Source organism: Styela clava, chromosome 2, assembly GCF_964204865.1.
Source record: "Styela clava chromosome 2, kaStyClav1.hap1.2, whole genome shotgun sequence".
NCBI classification, from domain to species: Eukaryota; Metazoa; Chordata; class Ascidiacea; order Stolidobranchia; family Styelidae; genus Styela; species Styela clava.
In genome coordinates this window covers 6,720,697-6,746,960 of record NC_135251.1, presented here as the reverse complement: position 1 = coordinate 6,746,960, position 26,264 = coordinate 6,720,697, and the positions used below count along the sequence as shown (strand labels likewise).

Sequence of the window (26,264 nt, the reverse complement as noted above, 5' to 3'; positions counted from 1 at the left end):
TTTTGAATTGCCCATACTTTGCCAAGTCACTGCAATAAGATTCCAGATATATAGGAATGGAATAATTATGTTTGTTTCATGTTGTCTGTGCAACATAGCTTTTTACTTAACTATATAGATTATTAAAGTTAGTGCACTCGTTTAGCATATTAATATGAGGGAGACACAAGCAGAACGACAAAAAAATATAATGTATCCCAATTTTTTGTTTAAATGTTTTGTAATTTCAAACAACCAATTTTGACCTAATACAACTAATTGTTCAACATTCTTAATACCATTTTAATGATAAGGAATTTTTGTCACAAATGTAGAGATTAATATCTCTAGAATACAGAGACAAGTTATTATAATTGATATGTCATGAAGCTTTTGACGAAATTTGGTTGATATATCGCAGTTATTTTATGCATTTTTGTCCACTTTTTGTCACTCCGTGACATCACTTGTTTTGTCTCGTCGTTTGAAAAATATTTGGTTGAAAGTGAAAAGTGAAATATGGTAAATACATCAGTGTTACTGCTACCAATTGGCATTCTAAAAATAACAAACCACCAAGATCTTGATATAGTAAAATTGATTAAATGTGTGAAATGTCACGGAGTGACATTTATGGAATTGCTGAGTATAGAGTAATTAAATGTCATTTTTAAATATTATTGCACTTCTTGAACAAGCATTTAAAAACTAGAAACGACTTTAGAATGAATATCAGTTCTAAATTATACCAAGTGTCCCCTTAGCTTTGACTAATTGTTGAACTGCCAGTTGATTCATAGAAAAATTATAGGAGGTCATTCATTTCCACTTTAAATATAGTGAATAATAATGCGTTTTTAAAACAAAACCGAGCCAACAAATTAAACTATGGTTTTTAGCGTGATCAGAAAACCGAGCCAACACGCAAAGCTTTATTGTTTAATTTATGTTGGCTAATACCCAAATAATGCACTCATATTGATTCGTAGATAACTAGAATTGAATAAATTTATTACCGTCTACGAACTACTGAATTAGTTGTTACTTTGAAATGTAACATTTTAATCAAACAATGATGTTGTCAGTGCGACAATAACTTCTTGCAATTGGATTTCATTTATCACATGACAAATTTCTATTAAAATCACAGCCGCTTCGATTAGACTAGTCATTACTGTATTGGAACGCCTTGAACTTTATACAAAACTGGTATTTTAACTCGCAAGAATATTGTTCCTGAAAGCTGGAATATTTCAATATTTGTTGCCTCACTACCGTTGATTTTGGACGGCAATCTCAAATTACTTTTGCCCAACGAATCTCAAAATGCAACAAATCTAATTATCGCGATGTTGTATGCTGAAAAGTCAATATTGACAATGTCGGGCTTATCATTGCGCAGTTATTATATAATAGTTTTGAGTGACTCATACTAGCGTTACAATTTCTGTGATATGAAATTTTGAGATCGAAGCTATTACCGTGGATTTCATTCATTTTAAGAATAACCATATCTCAAAGACCTATACTAACAAAATTTGTAACGAATATTTACAAGTCCACATGAACGTTCGAGCTTACATAAATCAAGGAATCGAAGCAAGTTGAAGGAATAAATAAATTTTACAATACTACAAAAATGCGAAAAGGGCAACGTTCATTCGCGGATAAGTGGCTTGGCATAAAACATATTTGTGAATATTTGAAAGAGCAAGCATGAGCCATGATTTACATATTGCTAAGGTTACTTTTCAAAGAAAGCTTTGTCACATTAAATAGCGTACGTTTTAAATGATAGAATTTCAGAACCCATTTTCAAATTAATTATAATTTAATCAAACAAATATTTCTGAATAACAAAAACTCCGACACTGGTTCTTTTTTATTTTTATTTTCTTTTATTTCTTTCAGTGTGTGTATGAATTTTGTTTGGGATCTTTAGTACATGTTTTATTAATTAACATGGGCCTAATTACACGCCTGATTGCTGCACGTCATTTTCTTAGATCGTTCAGCCACTTTCGAGAAAATCAAGAAAAAATGAATTGCAGATATTTGGCTTGTAGTTTGACAACTCGTTTTTATTGAAAAGTTTCATCTGACATTATTGAAATCTCGAACCTGTACTAGTTTTGGTGATTTCGAAGTATGCGCACCAAGATGGCGCACAACCTGAACCATAACCTGGTACACATAGTACATTCAGGCTGTGCGCCATCTTGGTGCACATACTTCTAGAGCTCTTTAGTTTTTATTAACATGACAACACCTAATCCGATGAAAAATTTGTTCTGAAATTTTGTCCCTGCCAAAGTTTTTTCAAAGTATTCCTATGCTCATGGGCAATCATGGTAGCCGAAGTGCTTCATTTTGGCAAAAATTGATCAATGTATTATGTGTGCCCCTGTCTACTTTTCACTATTTCCATGTGACAAATTTCTAGATAAACCTTAGCCTGCTAAATTATACGCATCAATGTTATTTTGAAGAAAATTTCAATTTATTAATATTATGAAATATTTACAAGTAAATAAACTAAATCTTTGATACACTCCAAAAAGCAATATTGTACCCGAACGAAAAATTTATTTTTTGTATATCTCAGTGAGTATTAATAATAATTAATTTTGTATAACATTTGTGATATTTCAGTGAATACATCAATTTTATTAAGTATGTGGCATATCTATTTCTCTGCTTAAGAAAATCCAATGTCCCAAATTTGCACTTTCTATATTTGTTTGCACTGTACTGTGCAATACTAATTAATACAAAAATTTAGAAAAAAAGAAACTACACTGTATTGCACTGTACCGCGCACTGTGTTATACAAAACAAGAGGCACGAAGTTTCCGTCGATAAATTTCATTTGTCTTATAACACTCATAAGATCTGCCCTTCTTTACGCCTAATTACGAGGCTTGCTTGTTTCATGGCGCGATTACGACTTTCAGCTCTCTCTCCATCTCGGACAAATTTTCGAGGTGATAATGAAATTATTAGAATTTTTCATTACTTAAGCTGGAAAAACGACGTAAACCGCGCTACATGTTGGCACATACTCACATTTTAGTTATTTCGAGAAAAAAAAAGAATAAAGAACTTATACATTTTATTCTAGCAGCTTTTCTGAGCAAATAAATAATCTGATTAGAATGATTTCAAGGCAATACAACACAATTATCCAACAAAATAGCACAGCCGCAACGCAAAACGCATACAATTACGTTCCATCACGAATATGAAAAAGCGATTTCGACTAAAGATATTCGTGATTATTAGGCAATAGCATTGGCGATGATTTACATGCTGATCAGGTGGTTACTTTAGAATGCTTTGTCACATTAAATACCGCAGTTTGTAACTGATAGAATTTCAAATAGATTAGATAACGCACTTTTCACCGTATAGAATTTTAGAATACGTTTTCATCATAATTATAATTTAATCACACAAATATTTCTGAATACAAAAAACGCATTATCGTTTTCCACAGTCTTTTTTTTTCTACCCTGCATTATATACGTAAATAAATACTCGTTTAAAGCGCGCGAGTAAATAAAATACACTTTAATAAGTTATTTTGAACATTGAATAAGTATTAAGTATTCATCAAAAATATTCTAACTTCTCACTTTCAAGCCGAAATCAGTGGCTCCTTGTGCAAATGCATTCAGTTTTTCTCTTGTCAGATTACAGTTTTCAAATTGCACTACATCTGCTCCTGTAGTTGAGGCAACTTGAGCAAATTTACAAAACGCTTCGGACTCCATGGTCTTGTCTGATAGGACAAAGCGTTTGATCTGCAAAATTATTAATAAAATTACTATTTTGAGCCAAGAGGTATTCATTCCCATTTGCATTTGGAATACGCTGCCACCGCATCTCTGATTACTCTGTGTGGGTTGGCAGGAATCCATGCTTCCGAAATCAAATAACTAACTAATCCCATACCCGACTTGAAATGATAACCGGACGATAGGCCATGGTTCGCCATATGGTTGAGCCGTCTTATATACTTTCCTCTCCCCGGGATGAATATGTAAATCCTAATCCTAATTCCCCTCCCCGCAATTCGTCTCCACGTATGGGTGAAGAACGAACACCATATATGTCAAATAGGTTTTACCCCTGAACTTCGATTTAAAATGTTCATCAATAACGGTCATTGAAATGTGATATTCATCTGATTTCAAATTTGCGTAAGAGAGAACTGTTTGTAAATATTAATGTTTCCAATTTCAATTTTTGTTCTCATCAATAATAAAGCAAAAATTTGGATTTTTCTTTATGCAATATCAAATTGTTTGGTCAAACATCGAACGATATCCATACATCAACGTTTATAACATGATTGGATTGCTAAGGAGTCATGCAATCAATACAACAAAGCGAAGTAATTGGAAATACGAAGAGATTTGAATGCTTTAAAAAGCTATTATTTGTTTGTTATGAAGCGTTTCGTAATAACACTCCATACTGTTTAAATCCATCAACAATATTTTAGCAGTAAATTTCGTTCGTCTTATAACACTCATAAATAAACGATCTTTACGGCCGAACTTTACGCCCAATTACATTTTCTAGCTCACTTTCCATGTAGAATAAATTTTCAAGTTGTTGATGTTGAAATTTTTAGAAACGTTCATTACTTAAGACGTATACTGAGCTGCCTTATAGCACACAATCAAAATTCGGATATCTCTTCATTCGTCTTTTTTTTTTATCAAGATCGGAAGTATATGTTTATTCCCATGTAGTAAGGTTTACTTTTAAAAATAAAAAAATAATATCAGTACTTTTTACGATAGAATTTCAGAATCAGATCCTGCTCTAGACGAGCAATTCGGCCCAACTTTGTATGGCCATTCTTATTCATACCATACGACCCAATAATTATATATCATTGATTGGATCTTTTTGAGATATCAAAATATTAAAATACAAAAATAAAAATTCAGGTTTCCTCATTCTGTCAGCTGTTGGACGAGGTATTCTGTTCCAAAGCTCAATTGTGACTATACAGTTAACTGCGTATTGGTTTTACGTATTATATGATACCAAACTTGTGCATATATCGCGAGTGAATCGCGCGAATAAATTTTTTTCTCTTTGAAGTCTCCACATCGAATCAGGCTAGGCTATGATTGATCGATTGTTCTGTTGTTTATTTGTTCGTTATCTTGTGAAAGCTTTTATGAGTCATAATAAAACATTTATTATAAATCATAAAAGGAAATATAATCGTGAAACATTGAGAATTTGAGAGATGTCAAGGTTATGTAAACTCACTTTTTTTTCTGTAATGGCAGCTGCGATCGAACGACTCGTTCATTTCACACCTTCCTGATGTTGTAAAGGGCTCACTTTTTTATGTAGCGTAGCATATTAATTGAACTTCAAAATAAGAACTTATCGGACTTGCTTGGATTATTAAAGGGCAACGCTGAGATTTATTAAATCCTATTATTATTTTGATTTATTAAATCCTCCTAGCGGGGAGTACACGCGCGAAATTTAGGCGCTATTTTATCACTTCCAATCGTTATATAAATTTATTTCCTACATTGTTGCGTAGAAAATTAGCTTTTCTTCCAAGCTAGACCATAATGAAAATTCCAGAGTTCCAGACCTCATAGTTTATACATGGCAATGCAAAACGTCGCGCAAATTTTCTTATGCGCTAATTGGCCCACGTAAGGTTGCTAATTATCATTTGTATTTATTTTTACAGATTTTGTACTGCTTACGACTCCTAGCATTCGTTATATGAGATACAAATTTTTGAATTGAATTATTCATTATTCAAGCACGAAAATTAAATTATTATACATAATGGCACACACTAAAATTTAGAACCCATTTTAATTGTTTTTCTCTTTTAACATTTAGCTTAGCATGGTTTTATTGAAGGGCAGAGGTGAGTAGGGATGTTTTCAAACACTTGGTTTAAATTATTTTATCAAATAGAATATAGAACAATCGTAATGTTCATAAAATTAGGCATACAATTTTACTATATTACTATAATAATACATTTGATAAACATGCAACGAATGAATCCAGTTTTCCAATTGTGGGAATCAAACTATATATGATGTACACATCCCCTTTTGTATTTAACCATATTTGAGCAATAATTAAGAGTCGAAGCAAATATTTGATATTGATTAACTCTTTTTTTTACCATCTACATTTGTTCAACTATGAGTATTATTTTTCGCCTGGACCGATTAGCTTGACAATTGGTGCGGCCGTTTCTGGTCGTTTCTTGTTATCAAGGTCACGCAGTTTACCGACAAGACTATATTTTGTTACAGTATGAGTGTTTTGTCATTCGTCGTGATTTCCCAGCAATGTTAAGACCGACAAACAATCGTGCTTTTCAAATTGTGATTCATCGTCATGGCTAACAGCATTTAGTCCGATCTATTTTGGCACTTGGGTAAAATATTCATTTATTTTCAGAAAATATCGCACTATGACAACAAAACTAGCAATTAACGAAACAAAAATTAAAATTTGTTTATTGCATCTCACATTTTCTTTTAATGGTATCGTCTATTAACTAAGTAGCATACACTAGACTAGATTGTTGAAAGGAAAATATCTGTTAGTGCACCCTTTGAGTTGTTATACTACCTATTTTGAGCCCTTCTGTTTATGCATCTTCAAGTGCGAGGAGTAAAAACCGACTTCGTGAGTATGCACGCTTGCATGTACGCATGTAACCTATTTTACTCGTGTGTACATGTAAATGTTGATGATGCTAGTCATGCTGATAATTTACAATTAAATAGACATTGAAAGCATTTCGTCAACAATATTCTAATTTTCAATAGTTGCTCAGATTATCGGAGGACATAGGGGATGCCGTTCATTATGGTACTTTACAATGAAGTAGACATTCAAAGCATATCATCAACAATATTTTAACTTCCTACTTTTAAACCAATATCAGTCGCTCTCTGTGAAAATGTTTTCAAAATCTCTGTTCTTGATGTTTGAGCTGGCATAGCCAATGTAACAAAAAAAAATTTAGATAGTATAAAAAGACAATTAGATATACCCAATGTCCAAGCTGTAAAGATCTTGAACAGATTTTCTACAGCTTTAATAAGAATGCCGTTGTTTTCGTTTGCTTTATTTTCTTAGTATTAAAACGAATATTCGATCAGTTGACAAGCGGCTGACGTTCACTTCACAAAATTCGAGTTGCGGATTCACTCATTTGGTTATATATATATTTTGCCTGTGTCACCGCATAATAACAATTTGTTTTACTCTTGTGGCATTGCTTCGAAAATGAAAAAAACTAATTACCGACGTCCCCGTGGCACATGCCGGGATAATTTGTTGGAATCGACTAATTTGCCGAAATATAGTTTACCGACATAACACCGAAGTTCACGAAATAAATACTTACGTCACGCTGACGAAAAGAAATCAGCGATTTCAACCAAATATCCATTAGCAAATCGCACGCCCTATGAGATACTTTTTCGGTCCTTGAAAAAATTTAATACGGGGGGTTTCGCCTTTGTCTGTATCGTCTGACCAACTTGAATCATAATATTAAAGACTGACGAACTTTCGAAAATTGAAATGGAAACTATGAAAAAAACTGTGGTGCTCTTTTTCCTGGTGCGCAAAACACGTGTTTATTTTGCTCAAAGGTGAATCCAACCATCGGTCCACTTAAGATCGAATTTAGACAGCAAGAGGACGTAGGCTATTTCGATGCCCCTATTGATCAAGTCGTAACAGAGCTCAATTGTGTTTATTATTACGTCATGATATGGTTTTAGAAACCATGTTAAATGTATTGTGGCGTCATAAACAAATTCTCAAAATGTGGAAAATTCGAGTACGTCACGTACGCTAATAGACCAAATATATTGGATCGTAAGTTCAAAAAAACCAAAGATGTGATAAAACGTCATGTTACAATATAACTGACGACATCACAACCATTTCTAGCCGCGAGAGGTAATGAATAAAACATTAATGATATCTTGTCAACTTTTCACTATTTTCATTTGACAAATTTCTAGATAAACCTTAGCCTGCTACATTATACGCATCAATCTTCTTTTTAAAAAATTTCAACTTATTAATATTATGAAAATATTTACAAGTGAATAAACTGATCTTTGATAAACTCCAAAAGGCAATATTCTACCCGAACGCAAATTTATTTCTTACTAAAGATATTCGTGATTATTAGGCAATAGCATTGGTGATGACTTACATGCTGATCAGGTGGTTACTTAAGAATGCTTTGTCACATTAAATACCGCACTTTTTACCGTATAAAATTTTAGAATACGTTTTCAACATAATTATAACTTAATCACACAAAATTTCTGAATACAAAAAACGCATTATCGTTTTCCACAGTCTTTTTTTTCTACCTTGCATTTTATACTTTAATAAATACTCTTTTGATAATGCGCGTTGGTAAATAAAATACGCTTTAGTAAGATTCATTTTGAACATTGAATAAGTATTAAGTATTCATCAAAAATATTCTAACTTCTTACTTTCAAGCCGAAATCAGTGGCTCCTTGTGCAAATGCATTCAGTTTTTCTCTTGTCAGATTACAGTTTTCAAATTGCAATACATCTGCTCCTGTAGTTGAGGCAACTTGAGCAAATTTATGAAACGCTTCGGACTCCATGGTCTTGTCTAATAGGGCAAATTGATTGATCTGCAAAATTATTAATAAAATTACTATTTTGAGCCAAGAGGTATTCATTCCCATTTGCATTTGGAATACGCTGCCACCGCATCTCTGATTACTTTGCGTGGGTTCGCAGGTTCGAATCCATGCTTCCGAAAAGGAATACCTAACTAATCCCATACCCGACTTGAAATGATAACCGGAGGAGAGGCCGTGGTTCGCCATATGGTTGAGCCGTCTTCTATGCTTTATTCTCCCCCGGGATAAATATGTAAATCCTAATCCTAATTTTCCTCCCCGCCATTCGTCTCCACATATGGGTGAAGAACAAACACCATATATGTTAAATAAGTTTTACCCCTGAACTTCGATTTAAAATGTTCATCAATAACGGTCATTGAAATGTGATATTCATCTGATTTTAAATTTGCGTAATAGAGAACTCTTTGTAAATATTAATGTTTCAAATTCCAATTTTTGTTCTCATCAGTAATAAAGCAAAAGTTTGGAGTTTGCTTTATGCAATATCAAATTATTTGGTCAAACATCGAACGATATCCATACATCAACGTATATGCTTGGATTGCCAAGGGGTCATGCAATCAATGCAGCAACACTGCTAAAAATTTTCGTAGATTTAACGAGGAAATGGCAGTTAAAAATACATTTCACTTCTCTGTTTTTGTGACGCCGTAAAATATACTGAGAATTCCAGAAAGAACGATGGGATTTCACTCTACGTCATCTCTTTTGCTTTTCTATTGGCTACTGTATTCTCTCGTTTTCAAACAAACTAATCACAGACGCTTATTTTCTCGCGCCAAAACGTTTGCGGCAAGCGATAAAGCGACTGACTGTCACGAACCGCGATCCGCCATTGACCAAGAAGGCGAGTTCTTCCGTTTTATTGAGGAAGTTGATCAATGTAGGATGTTTGAGCTATACTGATGGGTAGGCGATACCAGTATATTACCGAACTATGTGATAGCTATATAATGTCAGAAAGTTGAGATGACTTATAGGTCTATATGTAAATGCTCAAAAAATGGATTTAAATTGTTCATTAACAACTTGTCAGAAATCTTTTCAAACTTCTAGCATGATTGTCAAGCATGTCAATTAGAGCATGTTACAATTAGAGTATAAGAAACCAGTAAAAGATGCTGTTATTGCGAGAGATACTCTATGATAAAAGCATCACACGCAACACAGACTTGATATCAAAAACAATTTGCCGATTGCAGACATTCAGACTGGGTTGGCCTTCCTATTTGAGAGTGGATTTCTAGACGAACATTTCACCTACAAGGAAGGGCAGAATGAGTTGCTCAATACCCTCGATGAAAAATCGATCAATGTCTGCAGGTAAGTGTTACCAATAATGCATGTCTATGTAGTGGCTTACAGAGAGAAGTGCTTTTACCATATGTGGCCATAGTAAACAAAAAATCAAGTGATACAATCACAAAGAATACAACTTCGATATTATGTTTCCTAAATCTCTAATAATACCATTAATAACCAAATTTGAGCAATGGTGAATAAGACCTGTTTTCGAATATATCTCTCACGTGCTCGTCCGCAAGTAGAACTATGACTCTCATGTTATACCCCCGAGACTCATTTCTTGCTGTTCACACTGTGGTTTTCCTGTTCTTAAGCAAAACGATCCACCATCTTATCTTGATGTTTGTCAATAGCACTGCGTTGTAAGTCTCTCCAAATATGTAGACTTTGGGTTTGAGCTAAGTACACTTTCCTTTTTACAGGCGGTACTGTGACATTGTAATATTATTACTATCTGTCTATTGAGAGGATAATATTGGCAACAGTGGAGGATTTTTTAATAGAATAATGTATGTATTCATGGCATGTTTTTGCCTTTGGTCTACCCAAGGAAGACTGCTGCTATTCTTGAGTTCATTCAAAAGTAGGTTGAAACAACTTCTATTGAGCATTTTATGACAACATAATGGTAAGTAAATATATTTTTTTGTTTACAACTACTCAGATTCTAACTTGACTGCTGTGCAGGATTATTAGTTGTGCTGAATAACAAGCATCATACTAGAACTTTATATGGAGTTAAAAAACAGACGAGATGTGCTTGTTTCTCCGACTTTGTATTTGACATAATGGGGTTGTCAATACTTGCCTGAATATTGGCTGGCACTTGCTAATTGTGCATATATGTTTGTTTAGGATTTATGACCTCTTTCTTTTTCAGATATTTCGGTAAGCAGACAGTAAAACTGAAGAAAAGAAATTCGACATGAGATCAACCCGAAGGTTCGGAGGTAGCTGAAGAAAATATGCAACCTATAAAATATGCGAACTCACTATATATAATTTCGAATACACTGTGTAACGAAAAAACTCACGGTTTTTTACCTAGTTTTCCTGTTAACTTACATTGAGGAAATCCCTATTTTTCTTTAAAGTTTGATTTTGTTAAAATGGGGGATTTCCCGTTTTTTTGGGAGGTGGAAAATTGTATGAAAACTTCCATTGTAATAGTCTGGTGCGATTCCTCTCTAGAGTTTTGATATTTCATAGTTATATTCCTTGTATTCTATGTAAGACATCTTGAATTAAAAAACTCAAAATCGATCGAACAAGTTATATTTTTCTAGATTTTCAACTATAGTCCAAGTAGATTTTACAAGTACTCAGTCATATGCTGTCACCTATCCTTCGCTCACAGTACTGTCATTGGTAAAGGACGTTAACGTATTCAATATGCATATTGAATTTGTGAACGTCCATTATCAATGGCAGTACAATGAGCGGAAGATGGGTGACTATGTATATTAGTACCTAAATCGACTCGTTGGAAATCTTGAAAAAAAACATCTTTTTTTGATTAATTTTGCCTGCCAAAAAGTTATTCAACCTATTTTGGTATTAAATTATTCAAAATATTTTACTTAGAATGCAAGGAATACGGCTCTGGAGTATCAAAGCACCAGAAAATCGCTCCAGACTATATAAAAAGAAAATTTTCGGCTGTTTTTTGTTAAAATTTCCCTCGAAAACCTGATTTTTGGAAATCCACTAATTTTCAAAATCAAACTTCATTTATATAATGTACTGTTCTTCAGATTTGGACAATAACCAATTGGAAGTCGGAAACAATATATTTTTGAGGGGATGGGGATTAAATATTAGGACTTCTAGCTTGAGTTCATGGTCGTATTTGGAAGTTGTCTTGGCGCATGCTGAAAAATTTGTTATTTCGATGACATCCTCGAAAATCCACTAAAAACATATTGAAAGTTTTGGGGTCGTTACCACATCCACTGTCAGTGTCTGTGATTTTTATGCTTAATTTTTTGGTGATTCGTTTATGAGTAAAAACTTCTCTAAGTTTGTTTTAGTTGATCTGTCATAAGATTGGGTGTTACTTAGTCTTAGAGAATACACGGAATTCCAAGTTTAAATTGCTACCACGGAATTCCCTGTAACTGCATATACAGGGAAATTCTATCACGCATTTTACACGAACATCCATGTCAAGTATACATGCAAGTCGTGTACTTTCTACAGGGAAAAGCAGGTCGGTTTCACTTGGAATTAAGGTGAAATCAACTCGGAAAGTCAGATAAATATTACTGGAAATTCCCTGCAATTTGGGCTGTGAAAACGGGATTGCCCTGTAATTTTTAGAAGGCAAATTGAGTAATTTTAAGCGGAAAATACCGTAAAAATTGCTGCCATGGAATTCCATGTAAAAAATTTTAACAATGAAAGCGAAGCAATTGGAAATACGAGAAGATTTGAATGCTTTAAAAAAGCTATTATTTGTTTGTTATGAAGCGTTTTGTAATAACAATCCATACTGTTTGTATTCATCAACAATATTTTAGCAGTAAATTTCGTTCGTCTTATCACACTTATAAATAAACGATCTTTACGGCCAAACTTTACGCCCAATTACAATTTCTAGCTCTCTTTCCATGTATAATAAATTTTCAATTTGTTGATGTTGAAATATTTAGAAACGTTCATTACTTAAGACGTATAATGAGCTGCCTTATAGCACACAATCAATATTCGGATCTCTTTTCATTCGTCTTTTTTTTTTATCAAGATCGGACGTATATGTTTATTCCCATGTAGTAAAGTTTACTCTTAAAAATAAATAAAAAAATTCAGTACTTTTTACGATAGAATTTCAGAATCAGATCCTGCTCTAGACGAGCAATATGGCCCAACTTTGTATGCCCATTCTTATTCATGCCATACGACCCAAGATATCCAATATATCAGTAATTATATATCATTGATAAGATCTTTTTGAGATACCAAAATATTAAAATACCAAAATAAAAATTCAGCTTCTCATTCTGTCAGCTGCTGGACGATATATTCTTTTCCAAAGCTCAAGTGTGACTATACAGTTAACTGCGTATTGGTTTTACGTATTATATGATACCAAACTTGTGCATATATCGCGAGTGAATCGCGCGCAAAAAATCTTTTTCTCTTTGAAAAGTCTCCACATCGAATCAGGCTAGGCTATGATTGATCGATTGTTATGTTGTTTATTTGTTCGTTATCTTGTGAAAGCTTTTATGAGTCATAATAAAACATTTATTATGAATCATAAAAGGAAATATAATCGTGAAACATTGAGAATTTGAGCGATATCACGGTTATGTAAACTCACTTTTTTCTGTAATGGCAGCTGCGATCGAACGACTCGTTCATTTCACACCTTCCTGATGTTGTAAAAGGCTCATTTTTTTATGTAGCGTAGCATATGAATTAAACTTCAAAATAAGAACTTATCGGACTTGCTTGGATTATTAATTAGCGTGCAACGCTAAGATTTATTAAATCTTATTTCAGTTGTGCGACGTTTTTCTATCGAAGGGGTGAGTACACACGCGAAATTTAAGCGATATTTTATCCCTTCCAAACGTCATATAAAGTTATTTCCTATATTGCTGCGTAGGAAATTAGCTTTTCTTCCAAGGAAGACCATAAGGAAAATTCCAGAGTTCCAGACATCATGGGTTATACATTGCATTGCAAAACGTCGCGCAAATTTTCCTATGCGCTAATTGGCCCGCGAAGGGTTGCTAATTATCATTTGTATTTATTTTTACAGATTTTGCACTGCTTACGACTCCTAGCATTCGCTATATGAAATTAAAAAAAATGGAGTTAAATTATTTATTATTCAAGCACGAAAAAATATTATTATACATGATGGCACATACAAAAATTTAGAACCCATTTTAATTGTTTTTCTCTTTTAACATTTAGCTTAGCATGGTTTTCTAAAGGGCAGAGGTGAGTAGGGATGTTTTCAAGCACTTGGTTTAAACTGTTTTATCAAATAGAATACCACAATCGTAAGTTTCATAAAATTAGGCATTCCATTCATACCATAATACCATAATAATACATTTGATAAATATGCAACGAATGAATCCAGTTTTTCAATGGTGGGAATCAAATTATATATGATGTACACATCCCCTTGTGTATTTAACCATATTTGAGCAATAATTAAGAGTCGAAGAAAAGATTTGATATTGATTAACTCTTTTCTTTACCATCTACATTTGTTCAACTATGACTATGAGTAGGACCGACTAGCTTGACAATTGGTGCGGCCGTTCCTGGTTCACGCCTTGTTATCAAGGTCCCGCAGTTCACCGACAAGACTATATTTAAGTACGTTATGAGTCTTTTGTCATTCGTCGTGATTTCCCAGCGATGTTCAGACCGACAAACGATCAAGCTTTTCAGATTGTTGCTTATTTTGTCAAAGGTTGATCCAGCCATTGCACATAAGGTCGAATTTAGACAAGACAAGAAGACATAGGCTATTTCGATGCCCCCATTGATCAATGTCGTAACAGAGCTCAATTGAATTCAATATTACCTCATGATATCCATTCAAAAATTATGTCGAAAGGTTTGGTGGCGTCATAAACGAATTCTCGAATTGTGGGAAATACGAGTATTATCATTCGAATTGTTTGTAATATACGGGATTACAACGAAAACATATTCGAAAATAACAAGACAAATTTTATTATTCTAAGATTCGTTTTTGCTTAGATAAATTGGTATAGTTACTTTTCAAAAAAAACTATAGTAATTTTTTAATAGTGAAGTTTAAAAAAAATTCATTTATTCGACTGTATTTAATTTATAACCTTGTAAACAGAAACTACAGTAATTACGACAAGAATAAATATCATGAGTATAGAGTAATTACATGTCACTTTTAAATATGATTAAACTGGTTAACTTCTTGAACAAGCATTTAAAAATTAGAAACGACTTTAGAATGAATATCAGTTCTAAATTATACCAAATGTCCCCTTAGCTTTGACTAATTGTTGAACTGCCAGTTGATCCATAGAAAAATTATAAGAGGTCATTCATTTCCACTTTAAATATAGTGGATAATAATGCGTATTTAAAACAAAACCGCGCCAACAAATTAAACTATGGTTTTTAGCGTGATCAGAAAACCGAGCCAACACGCAAAGCTTTATTGTTTAATTTATGTTGGCTAATATCCGAATAATGCACTCATATTGACTCGTGAATAACTAGAATTGAATAAATTTATTACCGTATACGAACTACTGAATTAGTTGTTACTTTGAAATGTAACATTTTAATCAAACATTATGTTGTCCGTGCGACAATAACTTCTTGCAATTAAATTTCATTTAGCACATGACAAATTTCTATTAAAATCACAGCCGCTCCGAATAGACTAGTCATTACTGTATTGGAAGGCCTTGAACTTTACACAAAACTGGTATTTTAACACGCAAGAATATTGTTCCTGAAAGCTGGAATATTTCAATATTTGTTGCCTCACTACCGTTGACTTTGGACGGCAATCTCAAATTACTTTTGCCCAACGAATCTCAAAATGCAATAAATCTAATTATCGCGATGTTATATGCTGAAAAGTCAATATTGACAATGTCGGACTTATCATTGCGCAGTTCTTATATAATAGTTCTGAGTGCCTCATACTAGCGTTACAATTTCTGTGATATGAAATTTTGAGATCGAAGCTATTACCGTGGACTTCATTCATTTTAAGAATAACCATATCTCAAAGACCTATACTAACAAAATTTGTAACGAATATTTACAAGTCCACATGAACGTTCGAGCTTACATAAATCAAGGAATCGAAGCAAGTTGAAGGAATAAATAAATTTCACAATACTACAAAAATGCGAAAAGGGCAACGTAAAGTCGCGGATAAGTGGCTTGGCATAAAACATATTTTTGAAGAATAATATGAATAATTTGAAGAGTAAGCATGAGCCATGATTTACATATTGCTAAGGTTACTATTTAAAGAAAGCTTCGTCACATTAAATAGCGTCTTTTTAACTGATAGAATTTCAGAACCCATTTTCAAATTAATTATATTTTAATCCAACTAATATTTCTGAATACTAAAAACTCCGACACTGGTTTCTTCTTTATTTTCATTTTCTTTCTTTTCTTTCAGTGTGTGTATGAATTTTGTTTGGGATCTTTAGTACATGTTTTATTAATTAACATGGGCCTAATTACACGCCTGATTGCTGCACGTCATTTTCTTAGATCGTTCGAGCCACTTTCGAGAAAATCAAGAAAAAATGAATTGCAGATATTTGGCTTGTAGTTGGACAACTCGTTTATGTTAGAGAGTTTCATCTGACAATATTGAAATCTTGAACCTGTACTAGTTTTGGTGTTTTCGAAGTATGCGCACCAAGATGGCGCACAACCTGAACTCTACCTGGTACACATAGTACATTCAGGCTGTGCGCCATCTTGGTGCACATACTTCTAGAGCTCTTTAGTTTTTATTAACATGACAACACTTAATCCGATGAAAAATTTGTTCATAAATTTTGTCCCTGCCGAAGTTTTTTCAAAGTATTCCTATGCTCATGGGCAATCATGGTAGCCGAAGTGCTTCATTTTGGCAAAAAATTGATCGATGAATTATGTGTGCCCCTGTCTACATTTCACTATTTTCATGTGACAAATTTCTAGCTAAACTTAGCTTGCTAAATCATACGCATCAATGTTATTTTGAAGAAAATTTCAATTTAATAATATTATAAAATATTTACAAGTAAATAAACTAAATCTTTGATACACTCCAAAAAGCAATATTGTACCCGAACGAAAAATTTATTTTTTGTATATCTCAGTGAGTATTAATAATAATTAATTTTGTATAACATTTGTGATATTTCAGTGAATTCATTAATTTTATTAAGTATGTGGCATATCTATTTCTCTGCTTAAGAAAATCCAATGTCCCAAATTTGCACTTTCTATATTTGTTTGCACTGTACTGTGCAATACTAATTAATACAAAAATTTAGAAAAAAAGAAACTACACTGTATTGCACTGTACCGCGCACTGTGTTATACAAAACAAGAGGCACGAAGTTTCCGTCGATAAATTTCATTTGTCTTATAACACTCATAAGATCTGCCCTTCTTTAAGCCTAATTACGAGGCATGCTTGTTTGTTTCATGGCGCGATTACGACTTTCAGCTCTCTCTCAATCTCAGACAAATTTTCGAGGTGATAATGAAATTATTAGAATTTTAAATTACTTAAGCTGGAAAAACGACGTAAACCGCGCTACATTTTGGCACATACTCACATTTTGGTTATTTCGAGAAAAAAAAATAAAGAACTTATACATTTTATTCTAGCAGCTTTTCTGAGCAAACAAAATAATCTGATTAGAATGATTTCAAGGCAATATAACACAATTATTCAACAAAATAGCACAGCCGCAACGCAAAACGCAAACAATTACGTTCAATCACGAATATGAAAAAGCGATTTCGACTAAAGATATTCGTGATTTTTAGGCAATAGCATTGGCGATGACTTACATGCTGATCAGGTGGTTACTTTAGAATTCTTTGTCACATTAAATACCGCAGTTTGTAACTGATAGAATTTCAAATAAATCAGATAACGCACTTTTTACCGTATAGAATTTTAGAATACGTTTTCAACATAATTATAATTTAATCACACAAATATTTCTGAATACAAAAAACGCATTATCGTTTTCCACAGTCTTTGTTTTTCTACCTTGCATTATATACGTAAATAAATACTCGTTTAATGCGCGCGAGTAAATAAATTACACTTTAGTAAGATTTATTTTGAACATTGATTAGAATGATTTCAAGGCAATATAACACAATTATCCAATAGAGTAGCACAGCCGCAACGCAAAACGCAAACAATTACGTTCAATCACGAATATGAAAAAGCGATTTCGACTATAGATATTCGTGATTATTAAGCAATAGCATTTTCGATGACTTACATGCAGATCAGGTGGTTACTTTAGAATGCTTTGTCACATTAAATACCGCAGTTTGTAACTGATAGAATTTCAAACAAATTAGATAACGCACTTTTTACCGTATAGAATTTTAGAATACGTTTTCAACATAATTATAATTTAATCACACAAATATTTCTGAATACAAAAAACGCATTATCGTTTTCCACAGTCTTTTTTTTTCTACCTTGCATTATATACGTAAACAAGAGAGCTATGCTCAAATATATGGACACGTAGCGCCCCCTGAAGGCAATAATTCTGATGACGTCATTGCAGAAAAAAAAAGAAATAGCCTTCTGAAGAAAATTTTTATCTGCAACCACTGAAAATTTCAAAGCAGTTGGTCCAGTAATCCAAGAGAAAAGCGACATTTTAAAAACGTGTCAAAGAACAAGAACAAGAACAACAACAACAACAACAACATAATATTGAAACGATTGCTATATCCACTACGTGTCCAATAAATACTCGTTTAAAGCGCGCGAGTGAATAAAATACACTCTAGTAAGATTTATTTTAAACATTGAATAAGTATTAAGGAATTCATCAAAAATATTCTAACTTCTCACTTTCAAGCCGAAATCAGTGGCTCCTTGTGCAAATGCATTCAGTTTTTCTCTTGTCAGATCACAGTTTTCAAATTGCACTATATCTGCTTCTGTAGTTGAGGCAACTTGAGCAAATTTACAAAACGCTTCGGACTCCATGGTCTTGTCTGATAGAAAAAAGCGTTTGATCTGCAAAATTATTAATAAAATTATTATTTTGAGCCAAGACGTATTCATTCCCATTTGCATTTGGAATACGCTGCAACCGCATCTATGATTACTCTGCGTGGGTTCGCAGGAATCCATGCTTCCGAAAACAAATACCTAACTAATCCCATACCCAACTTGAAATGGTAACCGGACGAGAGGCCGTGTTTCGCCATATGGTTAAGCCGTCTTATAGGCTTTCCTTTCACTCGGGGAAAATATGTAAATCCTAATCCTAATTCCCCTCCCCACAATTCGTCTCCACGTATGGGTGAAGAACAAACACCATATATGTCAAATAAGTTTTACCCCTGAACTTCGATTTAAAATGTTCATCAATAACCGTCATGGAAACGTGATATTCATCTGATTTTAAATTTGCGTAATAGAGAACTCTTTGTAAATATTAATGTTTCAAATTCCAATTTTTGTTCTCATCAATAATAAAGCAAAAATTTATAATTTGCTTTATGCAATATCAAATTATTTGCTTAAACATCAAACGATATTCATACATCAACGTATATAACATGCTTGGATTGCCAAGAAGTCATGCAATCAATACAACAAAGTGAAGTAATTGGAAATACGAAGAGATTTGAATGCTTTAAAAGCTATTATTTGTTTGTTATGAAGCGTTTTGTAATAACACTCAATACTGTTTAAATTCATCAACAACAAGTTGTTGATGTTGAAATTTTTAGAAACGTTCATTACTTAAGACGTATAACGAGCTGCCTTATAGCACATAATCAAAATTTGGATCCCTCTTTATCCGTCTTTTTTTTTTATCAAGATTGAAAATATATGTTTATTCCCACGTAGTAAAGTTTACTTTTGAAAAAAAAAAAAAAAAAAAAAAAATTCCGTACTTTTTACGATAGAATTTCAGAATCAGATCCTGCTCTAGACCAGGGGTCCGCAACTACTTTTTAGCGTGACCCGAAAATTTTTTTTCCAACTTCTCGCGACCCAAGCATTTGATAAACATGTAATTAGTTATCGATTTTAAGACTATTGTCGACGCTAGCATTTTTCTTGCACAAAATTATATGAAACTTATCACATAAAATTGTGAATAATAGCGTTTATTATGACTAATGCAAATTATAAGCTTTGTGTATAATACACAACATATCAAATCGAGGTTTAATTTGGGAGACGGCAACTCGAAGATCATTTTCTACCTCTAGCTTTGAACTGAAATTGTATTTTATGTATGAAAACGTTGATAGGCGGGAAAAAATGTTTTGTTTTTTGATAAATGTTGGATGCTTTGCTGTAATATACACGTGAAACCAATTGTTATACATTATTCGCTGTTGTTCCGCTTATATGTATGATTTGAGTGATATATTTCTATCCGATGAGGGTGAGAAGATGAGTCTTTTGTTGGGCGTTGATCCCCACTGCTATAAGTGCTTCGTACGGAGCCTCAAGGCTCCGCGAGCTATTCGTTCACATGAAAAGCTGACTTGGTTAATTTTGTATCTGTAAAGAAGCGTTAACGTCACTAATAAAATTTGACGACGGTGGTGTCAAAATGTGGTAGTGATTCAAAAATAACATTATCTATAACTAAGGGCGCAGCAACCATGGTTTTATTAAAAGGGAGGGGGTTCATAATAGAAAATTCCAATGTCAATGATCAATGTCGTAACAGAGCTCAATTGAATTCAATATTACCTCATGATATCCATTCAAAAATGATGTCAAAAGCTTTGGTGGCGTCATAAACGAATTCTCAAATTGTGGAAAATACGAGTATTATCATTCGAATTGTTTGTAATATACGGGATTACAACGAAAACATATTCGAAAATAACAAGACAAATTTTAATATTCTAAGATTCGTTTTTGCTTAGATAAATTGGTATAGTTACTTTTCAAAAAAAAAATAGTAATTTTTGTTAAGTTTTCAAGAGTGAAGTTTGAAAAAAAAATTCATTTATTCGACTGTATTTAATTTATAACCTTGTAAACAAAAACTACAGTAATTACGACAAGAATAAATATCATGGGTATAGAGTAATTAAATGTCACTTTTAAATATTATTGAACTAGTTAACTTCTTGAATAAGCATTTAAAAATTAGAAACGACTTTAGAATGAATATCAGTTCTAAATTATACTAAGTGTCCCCTTAGCTTTGACTGATTGTTGAACTGCCAGTTGATCCATAGAAAAATTATAGGAGGTCATTCATTTCCACTTTAAATATAGTGGATAATAATGCTTTTTTTTAAAACAAAACCGAGCCAACAAATTAAACTATGGTTTTTAGCGTGATCAGAAAACCGAGCCAACACGCAAAGCTTTATTGTTTAATTTATGTTGGCTAATACCCGAATAATGCACTCATATTGACACGTGAATAACTAGAATTGAATAAATTTATTACCGTCTACGAACTACTGAATTAGATGTTACTTTGAAATGTAACATTTTAATCAAACATTATGTTTTCAGTGAGACAATAACTTCTTGCAATTGGATTTCATTTATCACATGACAAATTTCTATTAAAATAACAGCCGCTCCGATTAGACTAGTCATTACTGTATTGGAAGGCCTTGAACTTTACACAAAACTGGTATTTTAACTCGCAAGAATATTGTTCCTGAAAGCTGGAATATTTCAATATTTGTTGCCTCACTACCGTTGACTTTGGACGGCAATCTCAAATTACTTTTGCGCAACGAATCTCAAAATGCAACAAACCTAATTATTGCGATGTTATATGCTGAAAAGTCAATATTGCCAATGTCGGGCTTATCATTGCGCAGTTATTATATAATAGTTTTGAGTGGCTCATACTAGCGCTACAATTTCTGTGATATGAAATTTTGAGATCGAAGCTCTTACCGTGGACTTCATTCATTTTAAGAATAACCATATCTCAAAGACCTATACTAACAAAATTTGTAACGATTATTCACAAGTCCACATGAACGTTCGAGCTTACACAAATCAAGGAATCGAAGCAAGTTGAAGGAATAAATAAATTTCACAATACTACAAAAATGCGAAAAGAGCAACGTTCGGTCGCGGATAAGTGGCTTGGCATAAAACATATTTTTGAAGAATAATATGAATAATTTGAAGAGTAAGCATGAGCCATGATTTACAAATTGCTGAGGTTACTATTTAAAGAAAGCTTTGTCACATTAAATAGCGAACTTTTTAACTGATAGAATCTCGGAACCCATTTTCAAATTAATTATAATTTAATCAAACAAATATTTCTGAATACTAAAAACTCCGACACTGGTTTCTTCTTTATTTTCATTTTCTTTTATTTCTTTCAGTGTGTGTATGAATTTTGTTTGGGATCTTTAGTACATGTTTTATAATTAACATGGGCCTAATTACACGCCTGATTGCTGCACGTCATTTTCTTGGATCGTTCGAGCCACTTTCGAGAAAATCAAGAAAAAATGAATTGCAGATATTTGGCTTGTAGTTGGACAACTCGTTTTTGTTAGAGAGTTTCATCTGACAATATTGAAATCTTGAACCTGTACTAGTTTTGGTGTTTTCGAAGTATGCGCACCAAGATGGCGCACAACCTGAACTCTACCTGGTACACATAGTACATTCAGGCTGTGCGCCATCTTGGTGCACATACTTCTAGAGCTCTTTAGTTTTTATTAACATGACAACACTTAATCCGATGAAAAATTTGTTCATAAATTTTGTCCCTGCCAAAGTTTTCTCAAAGTATTCCTATGCTATGGGCAATCATGGTAGCCGAAGTGCTTCATTTTGGCAAAAAATTGATCAATGAATTATGTGTGCCCCTGTCTACATTTCACTATTTTCATGTGACAAATTTCTAGATAAACTTAGCTTGCTAAATCATACGCATCAATGTTATTTTGAAGAAAATTTCAATTTATTAATATTATAAAATATTTACAAGTATATAAACTAAATCTTTGATACACTCCAAAAAGCAATATTGCACCCGAACAAAAAATTTATTTTTTGTATATCTCAGTGAGTATTAACAATAATTAATTTTGTATAACATTTGTGATATTTCAGTGAATACATCAATTTTATTAAGTATGTGGCATATCTATTTCTCTGCTTAAGAAAATCCAATGTCCCAAATTTGCACTTTCTATATTTGTTTGCACTGTACTGTGCAATACTAATTAATACGAAAATTTAGAAAAAAAGAAACTACACTGTATTGCACTGTACCGCGCACTGTGTTATACAAAACAAGAGGCACGAAGTTTCCGTCGATAAATTTCATTTGTCTTATAACACTCATACGATCTGCCCTTCTTTACGCCTAATTACGAGGCTTGCTTGTTTCGTGGCGCGATTACGACTTTCAGCTCTCTCTCCATCTCGGACAAATTTTCGAGGTGATAATGAAATTATTAGAATTTTTCATTACTTAAGCTGGAAAAACGACGTAAACCGCGCTACATGTTGGCACATACTCACATTTTGGTTATTTAGAGAAAAAAAAGAATAAAGAACTTATACATTTTATTCTAGCAGCTTTTCTGAGCAAATAAATAATCTGATTAGAATGATTTCAAGGCAATACAACACAATTATCCAACAAAATAGCACAGCCGCAACGCAAAACGCATACAATTACGTTCCATCACGAATATGAAAAAGCGATTTCGACTAAAGATATTCGTGATTATTAGGCAATAGCATTAGCGATGATTTACATGCTGATCAGGTGGTTACTCTAGAATGCTTTGTCACATTAAATACCGCAGTTTGTAACTGATAGAATTTCAAATAAATTAGATAACGCACTTTTTACCGTATAGAATTTTAGAATACGTTTCCATCATAATTATAATTTAATCACACAAATATTTCTGAATACAAAAAACGCATTATCGTTTTCCACAGTCTTTTTTTTTTCTATCCTGCATTATATACGTAAATAAATACTCGTTTAATGCGCGCGAGTAAATAAAATACACTTTAATAAGTTATTTTGAACATTGAATAAGTATTAAGTATTCATCAAAAATATTCTAACTTCTTACTTTCAAGCCGAAATCAGTGGCTCCTTGTGCAAATGCATTCAGTTTTTCTCTTGTCAGATTACAGTTTTCAAACTGCAATACATCTGCTCCTGTAGTTGAGGCAACTTGAGCAAATTTACAAAACGCTTCGGACTCCATGGTCTTGTCTGATAGGGCAAAGCGTTTGATCTGCAAAATTATTAATAAAATTACTATTTCGAGCCAAGAGGTATTCATTCCCATTTGCATTTGGAATACGCTTCCACCGCATCTCTGATTACTCTGTGTGGGTTCGCAGGAATCCATGCTTCCGAAAACAAATACCTAACTAATCCCATACCCGACTTGAAATGATAACCGGACGAGAGGCCATGGTTCGCCATATGGTTGAGCCGTCTTATATGTTTTCCTCTCCCCGGGATGAATTTGTAAATCCCAATCCTAATTTCCCTCCCCACAATTCGTCTCCACGTATGGGTGAAGAACGAACACCATATATGTCAAATAAGTTTTACCCCTGAACTTCGATTCAAAATGTTCATCAATAACGGTCATTGAAATGTGATATTCATCTGATTTCAAGTTTGCGTAAGAGAGAACTGTTTGTAAATATTAATGTTTCAAATTCCAATTTTTGTTCTCATCAATAATAAAGCAAAAATTTGGATTTTTCTTTATGCAATATCAAATTGTTTGGTCAAACATCGAACGATATCCATACATCAACGTTTATAACATGATTGGATTGCCAAGGAGTCATGCAATCAATACAACAAAGCGAAGTAATTGGAAATACGAAGAGATTTGAATGCATTAAAAGCTATTATTTGTTGGTTATGAAGCGTTTTGTAATAACACTCCATACTGTTTAAATTTATCAACAATATTTCAGCAGTAAATTTCGTTCGTCTTATAACACTCATAAATAAACGATCTTTACGGCCAAACTTTACGCCCAATTACAACTTCTAGCTCTCTTTCCATGTAGAATAAATTTCCAAGTTGTTGATATTGAAATTTTTAGAAACGTTCATTACTTAAGACGTATAACGAGCTGCATTATAGCACACAATCAAAATTTGGATCTCTCCTCATTCGTCTTTTTATTATCAAGATCGGACGTATATGTTTATTCCCATGTAGTAAAGTTTACTTTTAGAAATAAAAAAAATAAATTCCGTAATTTTTACGATAGAATTTCAGAATCAGATCCTGCTCCAGATGAGCAATCCGGCCCATCTTTGTATGCCCATTCTTATTCATGCCATACGATTCCAAGATATCCAATATACCAATAATTATATATCATTGATAAGATCTTTTTGAGATACCAAAATATTAAAATACCAAAATAAAAATTCGATTTTTTCATTCGTCAGCTGTTGGACGAGATATTCTTTTCCAAAGCTCAAATGTGACTATACAGTTAACTGCGTATTGGTTTTACGTATTATATGATACCAAACTTGTGCATATATCGCGAGTGAATGGCGCGCAATAAATATTTTTCTCTTTGAAGTCTCCACATCGAATCAGACTAGGCTATGATTGATCGATTTTTCTGTTGTTTATTTGTTCGTTATCTTGTGAAAGCTTTTATGAGTCATAATAAAACATTTATTATGAATCATAAAAGGAAATATAATCGTGAAACATTAAGAATTAGAGCGATATCACGGTTATGTAAACTAACTTTTTTCTGTAATGGCAGCTGCGATCAAACGACTCGTTCATTTCACACCTTCCTGATGTTGTAAAAGGCTCACTATTTTATGTAGCGTGGCATATTAATTGAACTTCAAAATAAGAACTTATCGGACTTGCTTGGATTATTAATTAGCAACGCCGAGATTTATTAAATCCTATTTCCAGTTGTGCGGCGTTCTTCTATCGAAGTGGGGAGTACACGCGCGAAATTTAAGCGCTATTTTATTACTTCCAATCGTTATATAAAGTTATTTCCTATATTGCTGCGTAGAAAATTAGCTTTTCTTCCAAGCTAGACTTGCTAATTATCATTTGTATTTATTTTTACAGATTTTGTACTGCTTACGACTCCTATCATTCGTTATATGAGATCCAATTTTTGAATTGAATTATTCATTATTCAAGCACGAAAATTAAATTATTATACATAATGGCACACACTAAAATTTAAAACCCATTTTAATTGTTTTTCTCTTTTACCATTTAGCTTAGCATGTTTTTTTTAAAGGGCAGAGGTGAGTAGTGATGTTTTCAAGCACTTGGTTTAAACCAATGTATCAAATAGAATAGAACAATCGTAAGGTTCATAAAATTAGGCATACAATTTTACCATAATACTATAATAATACATTTGATAAACATGCAACGAATGAATCCAGTTTTTCAATTGTGGGAATTAAATTATATATGATGTACACATCCCCTTGTGTATTTAACCATATTTGAGCAATAATTAAGAGTCGAAGCAAATATTTGATATTG

At 32.9% G+C, this 26,264-nt stretch overlaps 2 protein-coding genes across 3 annotated transcripts in view; both read right to left on the bottom strand.

Moving 5' to 3' along the window:
* Positions 1-8,670, bottom strand: part of LOC120336614 (uncharacterized) — a 51,815-nt gene extending 43,145 nt beyond the window's left edge. The window contains exons 1-2 of the mRNA XM_078110246.1: positions 8,523-8,670; positions 3,615-3,782 (exon numbers count right to left, since the gene is read on the bottom strand). Of these exons, the coding sequence (XP_077966372.1) occupies positions 3,615-3,782; positions 8,523-8,660 (306 nt within the window). The 5' untranslated portion in view covers positions 8,661-8,670. The remainder of the gene's footprint in view (positions 1-3,614; positions 3,783-8,522) is intronic.
* LOC120336611 (uncharacterized) overlaps positions 1-26,264 on the bottom strand; it is a 195,035-nt gene that overhangs the window by 145,548 nt on the left and 23,223 nt on the right. The gene's annotated exons all lie outside the window — the stretch shown is intronic.